General features: G+C 37.5%; 1 protein-coding gene across 4 annotated transcripts; it reads right to left on the bottom strand.

Moving 5' to 3' along the window:
* Positions 1–313: 313 nt before the first annotated feature.
* IRF1 (interferon regulatory factor 1) lies at positions 314–7,650 on the bottom strand. 4 transcript variants are annotated; one of them, XM_072400836.1, is made up of 10 exons: positions 7,509–7,650; positions 5,448–5,538; positions 5,263–5,362; positions 3,829–4,005; positions 3,505–3,554; positions 3,266–3,389; positions 2,693–2,812; positions 1,811–1,848; positions 1,584–1,713; positions 314–1,203 (listed from the first exon to the last, which is right to left on the bottom strand). In XM_072400836.1, the coding sequence occupies exons 2-10, from the start codon at positions 5,532–5,534 to the stop codon at positions 1,121–1,123; spliced, it is 909 nt and encodes a 302-aa protein (XP_072256937.1). In that variant the 5' UTR covers positions 5,535–5,538; positions 7,509–7,650; the 3' UTR covers positions 314–1,120. The 4 variants fall into 4 exon arrangements, with proteins under 4 accessions (XP_072256937.1, XP_072256938.1, XP_072256936.1 ...); XM_072400837.1 differs by having other exon boundaries at positions 5,448–5,535; positions 7,509–7,640; XM_072400835.1 differs by lacking the exon at positions 7,509–7,650 and adding an exon at positions 6,987–7,371 and having other exon boundaries at positions 1,593–1,713.
* Between the last annotated feature and the right edge of the window lie 4,985 nt (positions 7,651–12,635).

Raw genomic sequence — 12,635 nt, 5'->3', positions numbered from 1 at the left:
ATATCTAGCAAAACTGATATTGGTTTTGGCCAGATTTTGGAGGGATTAGGATCCATGGTAATTTTATTTCTGCTATTCTGTATAGCACACAGCAGGGGTACTAACCCTTCCCCACTATATTCAAAATAAAATTTTTTTAACTATAATTGGAAAGTAGCTTCCAATAAATGTAGACTGCAATAAATGTAATAATGCAGGAACTTGCATAAGTGGATTCTAATCTTGAGACCAGATCTGACTTTTAAAATCTAAAAAAAATTCATAAAAATAAATATGTATCAAGATCCTTTAAAAAAAACCTGCCAAATGCATATCAGTTTTACCACTTTAATTTTGTCTGTAGACAAATAATAATAATACATAGTATTTACAAATGTAGACATGTTCAGTACATGTGATGAACAGCTAGCCATATACAGAAAGGTAAATGAAAATATTGAATGGGATTAGAACATGACCATGTGGTCGGGTGAAAGCATTAAAAGAAGTTTTTAAGTCATGGAGTTGTACAATCTATTTCACACATGAATAAGTCCAGTAACAAACAACTGAAAATTTAAAACAAGAATCTGTACAATATACCATACAAGTACTTCCTGCTCAAAGCTCAACCTGTAATAAAGAGAATTTTTGAGACGTTCATTATTCAAAAAGCTAACTGCAGGCTGTAATTCTGATTCAACCCCTTCAATACCTTTCAGTCAATAGTCCAGAGCAGATCATAGTCAGACAGAATAGAAAAGCCAGCTGGCTACTGATGTTGTTATGATTAGATAAAGAGATTCACTTCACAGTGTGATATGAGTTCCTTTACTACAACACACTGCAATTAAAAATTTAGTGAATGATCCTAAATGTTTTCACAATTCCAGAGAGCCAAACTCAGCTGTGTTCCTTGTGCCAGAAGTTAGCAAAAGACGAACATTGGCTTGTCCTTCCAGCTTCCAATCCATTTCCAGGATGTAGGTAGTCAATGCTTTCTTTGCAGCCAGATAAAGACTGGTTCCTAATTCTTTCACCTAGATCTAATGGTTTGAAATGAACAGAACAAAAGGAATCACTGGCCCACTTTTGACTCAGATAAAAGATCACATCAAGTTTTGATGCAGTTACATGAAGTTCATAAGCAGGTGATGGCTGTTAATTCTTGTAATGGGAAGTCAACTGGTTTCAAATCTGTAGTGACTCGGACATGTATTTCTTCTAAAAATACAAAAGGAAAAAAAGTGTCATTTACTTCTGAAAACTGTTAGGCAATAAAACTCAACTTTTTCCAAAATATTTGCCAGATTTACATGCCAAAATAGGGCCAGGCAGAATATGCCTGCCTGTCTAGCCTTTGTTTATAAGTTTGCACTACTTGTATTTGTTGACTAATTTTGCTTTAGGTTCTAGCATGATTAAGACCATATTCTGCTTCTTCTTAGTGGACACACTGGGAACATTAGGGACTACTGACATACTAATTGACTGCTCAACCAATGGAAAATACTAGTTTACATTTAATAAAATGAATACCTAAATGACAAATTCTCTAAAATAATCCACTACATATTATATACGCAACTAAAAAAAGCAAATACCTAGCATACTTAAGGTATCCAACCCGGAGCTTGAACTATGTACAAAAGTGCCTGCTGTTCCTGGTTCATTGGTGAAGTATCCTTTGCTGGCCACATTTATGTGCTGCCACTCTGGCGTTGCGTCCAGAATCTGTAAGTAAAAAATAATTTCAGTTTTCTGCACATAATGCTTTAAAATGCTCTCAAAATTACAAAAGAAAAGCAATGTATATTTATAGTTTACTTACAGCTAGCAGCATCTCATCAGATAACATATCATCTTCACCTAAAAATGAAAAAATAAAAATAATTACAACACAATTTAAATCACAATTTAATTTAATAAACTTTTGTTCACCCTTCCATTTTCAAACATAACTCTTAAACTTATTGTAGGCTGTATCTAAAGTAGGTCCCACAATATATCTACAACAATCAATCTGGAATCACATTTACAAAGAACAAAGTAAGTCACAATAAGATGAATTGTGTTAGACTGTTTTGGCCAGTGGACTTTGATTTCAGAATTGCATGCTTTTGCAGTTTAATAAATAACTGAGCCATATGCATTTACAATATTAAACTAATTACTAAAAATAGACAATCATATAACCAGAATATGGAAGGAATTAAAAAAATTAAACAGTGTGAGGCTATTTTTTTACAATGTTTCAAATAATTTACACTTGTTATAAGCATCAGAGATTTATAAGTACCCATATAATTTCCTAAATACAAACAAAGTTTACGAGGCTACATTGTACTGCCAACTTGTAAGCAGAAAGGACACTGTAAAGTTTAGTAACACCGTATTTTTCGGACTATAAGACGCACTTTTTCTTCCCCAAAACTGGGGGGGAAAAGTGGGTGCGTCTTATACACCGAATACATGTTAAATATACCGGTAATTAAAAAAAATCATACCACTCTGTGTCAGAGTGATTAGAAGGGGATACATTGACACAGAGTGATTTTTTAGTATTTTGTTCAGAATCTTTTTTTCTAGGTTTTTCTCCTTTAAAATTGGGTGCGTCTTATAGGCCGGAGCGTCTTATAGTCCGAAAAATACGGTAAATACTTTAATATTTAACTATATTAGCACTATTAACACGTTTTTTCTAAATCATTACCTTCTGAGCTTGATGGCATGGGTGACACTTGGAAGTGGTAATGGTCATTGGTGCTGTCAGGTGATGGCATTTGTTCATTCCATGCTGGTATGCTGCTGGTGACTTCACACTGATTTATGCCTGCAACAAACATTTACATTATTATTTGTATTCCTTGAGAAATAGCAGAGACAAGGGTAGTTTTAAAGTGCATAGTAATCTTTTCACATCTTTCATCAAGCATCATCAGATCCCTCCAACAATAACCAGGGCCAGTATTGTAACACTCCTAGTAGTTCTTAGCTGAAGCCTAAAACAACCACTCATAATCCTATGTCATCAAAATTAATCAAAATTCTGATGGGCTTTTTAAGATAGCACCTCTATATTTACCTTCTTTTTTATGGCTTGCTGCAGTAACAAAAATATTGAGAGGGTTTATTTTATTTTTAACAGTTTTTATTTGAAATTTACATCCCTAAGACTGATTTACTTATTTACTTATCACTCATCATCTTCCCTTCCATTCTATTTCTGTGATAGTTTTCTAATCATAGTGGGCATGGAAAAGTCATACTTGGAATTTAAACTTACCTGTATCTGAATTGCCAGTAGCGTCATGTGTTGAGTAATCAGTCACTGTGTAACCACAGTGATCCTCTGGTAATTGACAGTTTTTCACTGCTTCTTCCACCTCATCTGCTGACATGCTGTCAACCTACAACAGGAAAGCAATATAGCAGATATGTTAAGCAAAAGAAACGTCTGCAAACATTGTGAAGCTGCTGACAGAAAACGTAGCTGATGCAAAACATCATGGATGTAGGTTATACCTTTTTTTGGGGTCTACTCTTGGAATCTTTCTGGGCCTTGGATTTGCGCTCTAAAAAAAAAGCAAGGCACTGGTTATTATATAGAAGTTTACTTATGCATCTAAAAAGTTGAAAAAGGTCAATATGTCCTTGTATGCCTGAAATTCTTTCAATGTTTAGATTTAGAATTTATCCAAACACATTCTCTAATATGCCTAAATGTTGTTAATTAGTTTTTACCAGGAGCAAGCTTGCACACTTGCACAGTAGTCCTCAGTAGGCAATGAAAAATTATTTATCACTGTTTTAACAATTGTAAAATGCTTAATATGAAAAGTGTATAACCTTTCTTCTCTGTCTTAATTGGAGCTGGCAGCATTTTGTAGACTCGCACAGCACTAGACCCTTTGTAGATGCTCCTGTCCTTCACTTCTTTAATATCAGGAAGAGAATTCATAGCACAGCGGAAGTTAGCTTTCCATGTCTTTGGATCAGGTTCCTTCTCACCAGGTTTATATCTTCCTGAAAAAAAATAAAACATAAGCATTAATACCAGAACACAAAATTTTGCAGGGAATTACCAAATACCCAATAACAATAAAGTATAAGAGAAAATTACAGACAAAAGAATTCGGTAAACAATTAGGAATTACATCAGTTTGCTCAGAATTACACGGTTATGGGTAATCATGGATATTTAACATTCAGGTAGTAGTTTCAATGTTAGTTTGCAGTTTTTTTAATGAAGTTTACGATACCTTCAAGGTATGGTTTGGTCAAATGTTGAAATAATGCATTTTTTTGTTTACAAAGGTAATACAGTTATATACGATTCCCAGACTTCAAAGAATGAGTTTACTTTCAAATCTTTGTTCATGGAAGCCTTCACCTAATCTATTTGAAATACATATCTTAATTTTTCTAAAAAATAAACCAAGGGTAGGCGGTTCTATACTTAACCATTTGTGTAATACAGCTTTTTTGGCTACCAATGACAGTATGGTAAGCAATTTGCCATAGCCCTTAGCTATCCGAATCTGTTGTTCAGTTAAGGCCCCAAATAAAACCCATGTCGGGGACAACAGGAGATAATTCACCAGGCTGAAAAATTATATATAGTTACTGTTGCATAGGCTCCTTAAATAAGACCTCTACTGCATGGCAAAACTGCTAATGTAGATAAGGCACTAAATTGTCAGTGTTATTACAGACCTAAAGTCAATGTCTGCACGGATGACATACATAAAAGCATACTCGGCAGAAATTAAAAAATAACTTACTCCAGTTATACGTACACGAAAACATGTAACTATGTACATTAAACTGATATCCAAAACTAAACAAAAAGGCTCATTGCATAAACATGCACACACGAAAAGAGAACAAAGTGGTCATACCATCTGTGTACTGTGTCTCCTTCACTGTCCAATTATAGGATAGGGCCAGGTTATTAATTAAGGTGTACCTATACTTAGAATTTTCACTTTACATAAAAGGGTAGAGAATCCTTTTATGTAGAGTAAAAAGTTTGTTTTTGGGGGGTGCAGCAATGCGGGTATGCAGAGTTTTAGTGTGGGAAATGTAAAAAGCTGTGGAAGTTTGACATACTTTTTAAGTTAGTGGCTGGAAATCTTTTTATTTTTTTTAGCACATATGAATCACTGGTTAGGGTAGACAATAATTTAAAGCATTACTGTACTGCTTGTAATTATTCTACTGTACAAATCTACACTATGGTAAATGTTAGTTACAAAAAACAAAAAAAACTTTGAACCTTACCTGTGTGGATAGCCCAGCTGCGGAAAAGAGAGGCATCTTTGTCCATGTCCCACCCATGACGTGCAGCATGCTTCCATGGGATCTGGAAGATCAACTCGTCCTGCAGGGTTTAGTAGAACACAATTAATATACATATTTACATAAAAGAATGATTGTAACATACCGCACAATAAAAGATTTAGTACCTTGTTAACCCATGAAAGTCCTGGAATTGTTTCTGATTCAATCTGCTTCTCGAGCCAAGGTCTCATTCTTAAACGTGTGACTGGCATTCTGCTGTAGAACATCAATAATATTAATATTAGTGTATTATTTTTATTACATGTTTCTTCTTTTATTAAAAACACATACTTTGCAGGATAACTAGTAGAATACTTAGCAACAAAAGCATGTAAACGCCCACAGTATATAAGTCCACTAGAGTGTCAATGAAGGTCAAATAAAGCTACAGCCAACGTATAAATGTAAACCTAAAGAATTCCAGACCTATAAACTGGAAATCCTTGGCTCTGTAGACTAATAGCATACATTGTATGAGGTAGTGGACTCTAATTCTAATAATAGAACGCATACTGTAAGTAGTAATGTGTTATCTCATTGTATTGAGTCACCAACCACATGGTAGGCTATGCTAAAAGCTCCCTCCTAATTTATTTATTCTAAAAAGAAGGCATGGATGACGTTTGCCGCCAAGAGAAGTAAACTTGGAAAGCAATGCCTAGATTATCTCCAGAAAGCAAAGTCTAGTAAGTGATCCTATAAATATTTGCAGAACTGCAGGAAGTACCTGGAAAAGTATTTGCCTAAATTAAAGAATATTGCGCCCTGGTGCTCATTATTACTATCTGCAGGTAGGGGGGTATGGTACTAGTCAATACATCCTGACATTTTGAAGAAAGTACAAAAACAGAGACAACCAAGCAACTAGCCCTTTCAGAATGATATATATGTAGCGGCAGTCTACTGTGTATGTTTTTTGTAGTGAATTAACTGAATGTGTGCACCCAAAAAACATAGCGGTCATCTATGCACACCCCAAAGTCCCCCTAAATATCCAATATTTGACAGTACATATTATAATATTGTACACCATCCTTCTATGATCTGCACATGTGTAAAAGTTTGCACAAGAACACATACCTTATCAAGCATAGAATTAGATGTTTGAAGTTAATACACCCAAAATGCAGCATGTATAATTTTTTTCCTAAACACACTGCAATCCATTAGTGGGATCAGGCTCTACTGGAAATAATGGGGTTTTCTTCTATCTATACATTTCATTGTACTGAAATTCGCTGCAAAATGCATGCCTAAGTAAAGGTTTCAGTATGAAACTTTCTCCTTTGAAATCTGCTCAAAGTTGGGTGAACTTTGCATGACTCCTGCACTTCTAAGGAGGTCTGTTGAAGCAGCGCCACCGTGTGGACATGTAGGGCAAGGTCCAGAAGGCCGCTTCGCACCATACAAGCAACATCCCTGTCATGCGCACATACAGATAACACAACAAAATAATGGTAACCTAGTCCCCAGGCAGACATGGCAGAAATACACAAACATCTCTGTAGTCCCCACTGAGTGCCCGCTCATATCTCGCCGTACTGTACTCCCCATTTCCATCTCTGACAGCCTGATAATAACCCCTAGCGGTCTGCGCTAATAATACTACCTACCAGTGCAGAGAACCCCCCACCCCATAACACACGTACCTCACAGCTACTTACCCCATTTGCACAGACCCCATTGAAGGAGCCTCAACGTTTTGTAGCCCCCATCTCCTTGCCCCGTGTTCTTCCTGTGCAGAGACCCCCTGATAACACACCCACCTCTCCATTGTCCCATGTGCTTTCTGCCCAGTGACCCCACTCCATCTATACATAAAATAAATCCTCGTTGCCCAGTGTCCGACCCCCTGCACTGTGCCCTCCCACACCTGACTTGTTTTTCTCACACTGAACTTCCTTGTACGTGCTGGAGCTTCAGATTTAGTCTATACAAGAGTCTATAGAGTCTATACAATGCAATGACAGCAGCACACATAGCAACCTACAAGAAGCCCCCTCCCGCCACATTCTGCACCCCCTAAACTCCAGAAATGGTCACACTTATTCCGCAGCATTGATTGAGCACATGCCACTTTTAATACACAACAGCACATATAAGGCTGCTTTCTAATAGCAATGAATGAAAACTAAGATTGCAGTCACGAGTAGACTTGTTCCAGTGTCATGCTATGCAGACAGTACCTGATCAGTGTGTGTATTCTTGAAGTGAGATGCAATAAGTCCAATGCAGATCTCCTAGCAGTGCTCCAGAGAGGTGTCGGAGAAGTGCAATGTATAAGAGTTGTAAGTCCCCAGGTATAAGAGGGATCAATCCCGCCCTGAACAGTGGACAGAGCGCCCCTATTGGCTGCCCGGCGATGTCAGAGCGCAGCATCATTTCTGGGAAATCAGGCTGTTGTATAGTAGAGGGCAGCCGGGGGAAGTCCCGGAACCAGCAACCCTCCCTTTACAGTGAGCATGCAAACTTTTACCCAGACTTACCTAGCTGATCAAGATCCCATCATTGCTCTCCTCAGGACAAACAAGTTATATCTCCTTGATCGCCAGTATATTACGTGGAGATTTGTCCTTTTTGTTACAACTGGTATTTTGTTTTACGGGTGTTACATGGTCAAAGTTGGAAGTCTTTGCTATCACTGATGGGGTATTTCCAAATGTATAGGATGTAATATATCTCAGGAAATGGTCATTTGTTTGTGATTTGTATTTAAAATAGAAATGCAAGGGAGCTTTAAAAGACACAAATAATGTGGCTTTGCATTCATTCACAAATTATGATTTATAGGCAATAATATGCTGTACCTATGCCCCCTGAATTTTGTCCATGTAGTGATGCAAAACAGGTAATACTTCCCTTATCCATCACTCCCCAGCAGCTGGCACCCTCCTCCTGCAGTACTTTCCTCGGGGACATCTTTCTAAGCCTTGTTGCCCAGTAAGTCTAACCACTTCATCAGGTCATCCGCTTCATTGTAGTGTATGAGCTTGGATGATGCTGAGGTCCTATCCACAAACTGGAACACCAGGCAATGGTGGCTTAAGAATGTAGGCTAGGTGCACATCTGCGGTGAGGTTGCGGTGCGTTTACCGCTTCCTCATGGCAGAAACCAGTGCTTCTCAGGAGACATCACATGGCTGTGTCTCCCTGGGTCAGCTTTATGTGGAATGAATGGGGGTGGCTCACTGCCACCACTTGCATGTAAGTACCTGAATTTGACTTGGCATCATACTCTTACAATCCCTGTACAGCAGCATCTAAAGCTGCATACAAATGGTAAATCATTGTCACTAGAAATCATAATTAGTGATCGTTTCCAGTGACAGCAGAAACAAATGAGTGCTGTACAGCACCGCTCATTCTATGAAGGGGAGATAGATGGTGGAAGGCATCCTATTAAGTCCTCCCTCTGGAAACAGAAGCTGTCTATAGCTGTCAGTCATTCAGTGATCCAGCAGGATGAATTACTGACCAATGGGGAAAAGCTGAAAAATAAATTTACCCTTGGTATATAGCTTTAGACTTCCTTAACCTAAAATATTAAAATCCGTGGCCTCAAGCAACCAGCATGTTCAAGAGGTCAGCAATGACAGACTCAAAAATTTTCTTAGAACAGTTATCCTTTAGGAAATAATACTTTAAAAATATTCTTTAGACCTGATTTATTTTATTGCATATGCAGCCATATGCCTTAGAAGACATGCTTAAAATCACAATACAGCAATACACATAACACCTGTTTTATGTGTGTAATTCATTTTAAAAAAGTAAAAATAAAATGCAGCTACACCACAGTGCACAATGGTGTTTGCTTTGTACATTGCATTGTGTTGCATTGCCGAAAAATGATGTAGGTACGTTATTCTTTGTGTTAGGGCTTAATAAGGGCCCTTTCAAGTTATTGGGCTTTCTTAAATCAACTCACATCAGTGGATAAAACGATTCACCTTATTTACTAAAGTTCCCCAAGACTGGACAAGATAGACTATCATGGAACCTGGGTGGTCCAGCAAGCCTTGAATGGATTTTTAAAAAAATAATTCGCTATTAACCTCCCTAGTGGTACATTTCTGTCTGGATTTATATGTCTAAAAGCGTTACATTATTTTTCATGAAAATTTGTTTTACAGTATATTATAATAGTATGAGTATAATAAATTTTGAAACACAAAATCACGTAAAAATAATAAATTAAAAAGTGTATATATATATATATATATATATATTTTTTTTTTTTTAAATATATTTTTTTAAATAAATATTATACTTATACTATTATAATAAAATACTGTAAACTAAATGTTCATGAAAACATTGTACTGCTTTTACACATATAAATCCAATGTATTGCATTCAATAGAGGTATTTTGTATTGAATGCAATACAAATGGATTTTGAATTTCCTGCCCACCGGCAACGTACACACGCACCAACGTCACTGGGAACTCCCAGGTTACTCATCGTGTGCAGAAAACATGGAGGAGAAAGAAAGAAGACAGGGATCGCGGCAATTGACAAAGCGGGACACCGGCAGATCAGGTAAGCGCTGTATTTACTAACCTTCCCATGGGTTTACCTACCCCGAGTGTGGCTCAGGGTTACCGCTTTCAGCAACTTTTTTCTGCCCCGAGTCACACTCGGGGTTACCGCTAGGGAAGTTATTAGGGAAATGTTTTCAATTCTGGACCAGATTCTTACTAGATTTTCTGGATCACCCAGGTTCTCCCATAATATAATATCTTCTCCAGTCTTGGAGAGCTTTAATAAATCAGGTCCAATGTGTGCATGAAGGTATGAAGGTGCGATAGTGACCAAAAAACATCCAACTAAAAGTTTGTGTAATTAAAAATGGAGAACCTTTTAGGGTGGCCAATATTGGGGCAGCATGCTGGCATCTTAGAGTTTTTGGTAACACACAAGTTTAGTAGATATACAAAAAGGTAAGGGGAGGATGAAGAGAAGTACTCTGACAATATGAATCTAGATACATTACATCGGGTTGGTTATAATGTACACCAACCCCAGTGAACTGAGGGTCAATATAGATAATTTTCCTATTATTGGTCTTTCCCAATGTGTTTCGCCCTCGTGGCCTTGGTGCACATGACAGATTCTCCCCATCTGTGCTGTATCAGCAATACCGACTGTACCGGAATATGTGTCTTGCTTGGCAGGATCCCGAGCTGGGGATTGGCCATTACCTTGTGAAGCAGACACGTTACAAGAGAATGCGTCCTGCTTGGCAGAGTCCCGGGGCGGGGACTGACTATTAACATGTGCTGCAGACCGCAATAGTGCACATACTCCATGGCATGGGCACTCAGATACACAGACTTCTCCTGTTTCTCTGGGAGAGGTCACATTGATAGGCAATTGCAAGGAAGCAAAACAAGTTGATCCAGAAGCAAACATGGAAGCAAATCCAGAAAAGTGTGTCTCAGAAAGATGTCCTCAGTGGAGGCTAGCCTTAGGCCGTTACATGTTATGTAAGTACAATGGAACTTGATTTATTATTCACTAAGGTCTCATCAGTCTAAGTATATCTGTACTCATAAAGAAGTCCGATCCTTTAACCACCTAAGCGTTACACTGAGGTCTAGATTTCTGTACCAAAAGTGATCCACTGTTTTTCATGAAAATTTTTTTTTAAATTGTAGACCTGTAACTTACAGAAATATGTCCGAACAGGGGTTCTAGTAGATAATATGAATATAAAAAATGTTTGAAACACACAATCATGTAAAAAAAAAAAAATTACTTTTAATAAAATTAAAGGAAAAACACAAAAATCAGCAATGTAAACAAATCATAAATACTGAAAATACTGAAAAAGCAATAACTCTGTATATTGTAAAGTACTATATTATTCTAAAACACCTCCCTAGTGTGGCAATTTTTAAAACTTTGATTGTGTATTTATTGGAGTTTGTTTTGAATTATTTTGTATTTGATTGGATACGGGAGTTTGTATCCAATCCAATACAAAATAAGAATTTGAATTTCCAAGTTATTTACTTTTATTTTATTTTTTTTTATTTTTTTGTATTGGATTGGATGCTGGAGTTTGTATCCAATCCAATACAAAATGAGTGTTTGAATTTACCAGTTATGTACTTTGTATTAATTTTATATTATTTTGTATTGGATTGGATACGCAAGTTTGTATCCAATCCAATACAAAATGACAGTTTGAATTTACCAGGTATATACTTTGTAATTATTTGAATTATTTTGTATTGGATTGGATACGCAAGTTTGTATCCAATCAAATACAAAATATAAATTTGAATTTCCAAGTTATTTACTTTTACTTTTTTTTTATTTTTTGTATTGGATTGGATACGCAAGTTTGTATCCAATTCAATACAAAATGACAGTTTGAATTTACCAGGTATATACTTTGTAATTATTTGAATTATTTTGTATTGGATTGAATACAGGAGTTTGTATTGAATCCAATACAAAATGTTTGAATGAGTTTCAGTTTGAATTTCCCGCACACGCGCCAACGTCATCACGCACGCAGGGAGAAGCCGTCCGGTTTTTTTTTTCTCCGCCGGACGGCTTCTCCCTGCAGAGATCATCCGGCGCTGGAACGAGCAGGACGTCGGACGATCAGCGGGACCAGGTAAGAAGCCGGCCGGCATCTTGTGATCCGCCGGCCGGCATCTTGTGTTCCGCCGGCCGGCATCTTGTGATCCGCTGGCCCGGCGGATCACAGGATGCCGGCCGGCTTCTTACCGGTCCCGCTGGCACCTGACGAAGGAGAGATCGGCGGACGATGACCGATGGAGGACGACGCTGGATGAACACAGGGGGACCAGGTAAGTGAAAAATCTCGGGCTTAACCATCCTTGCAATTTTTTTTTGCCCGAGCGAAGGTCGGGCTTAACTGCAAGGAGGTTAACTCAGTATCTATCACCAATATGGCACATAATAGGACTGTACTGGGAAGTTGCTCATAAACAATACTCAATCAATAAAAGTGTGAAGAACTGAAACACTCATTATGACAAATTGGTAATATTTTCCTATTGTGGGGTAACTCTGGTAACAGGTATGAACAAAGTAAGGGGATCATCTTAGATATTGAAAAATATTATCAATATCAGGTGTGAACAAAGTCAGGGGACCTTCTCAGATTATGGGAAAATATTAATAATATTAAGTACACCTATTCCCCCCCCCCCCCTTGAGTAACTTCCAGTAAACACACCTCCCCTTTGAGTAAATCCCAAAGGAATATGGATCAGATATAAAATAAAGAAAATAGAACTGTGTGCTTTTGTCAGAGACATTCTGACATTCAT

This window comes from Pyxicephalus adspersus, chromosome 2 (genome assembly GCF_032062135.1).
Source record: "Pyxicephalus adspersus chromosome 2, UCB_Pads_2.0, whole genome shotgun sequence".
Lineage (NCBI taxonomy): Eukaryota > Metazoa > Chordata > Amphibia > Anura > Pyxicephalidae > Pyxicephalus > Pyxicephalus adspersus.
The sequence above is the reverse complement of the archived record's forward strand: the minus strand, read 5'-3'. Positions and strand labels throughout refer to the sequence as shown.

Bases quoted from the DNA above. Each gene is read 5' to 3' on its own strand.
- IRF1 (XM_072400834.1), bottom strand. From the start codon at position 7,141: ATGTATAGATGGAGTGGGGTCACTGGGCAGAAAGCACATGGGACAATG. The intron at 4,006-5,262 runs GTAAGGTTCAAA...ATTTTTTTTCAG, and splicing joins CAGCTGGGCTATCCACACAG to GAAGATATAAACCTGGTGAG. The intron at 1,849-2,692 runs GTAATGATTTAG...TTTCATTTTTAG, and splicing joins CATGCCATCAAGCTCAGAAG to GTGAAGATGATATGTTATCT.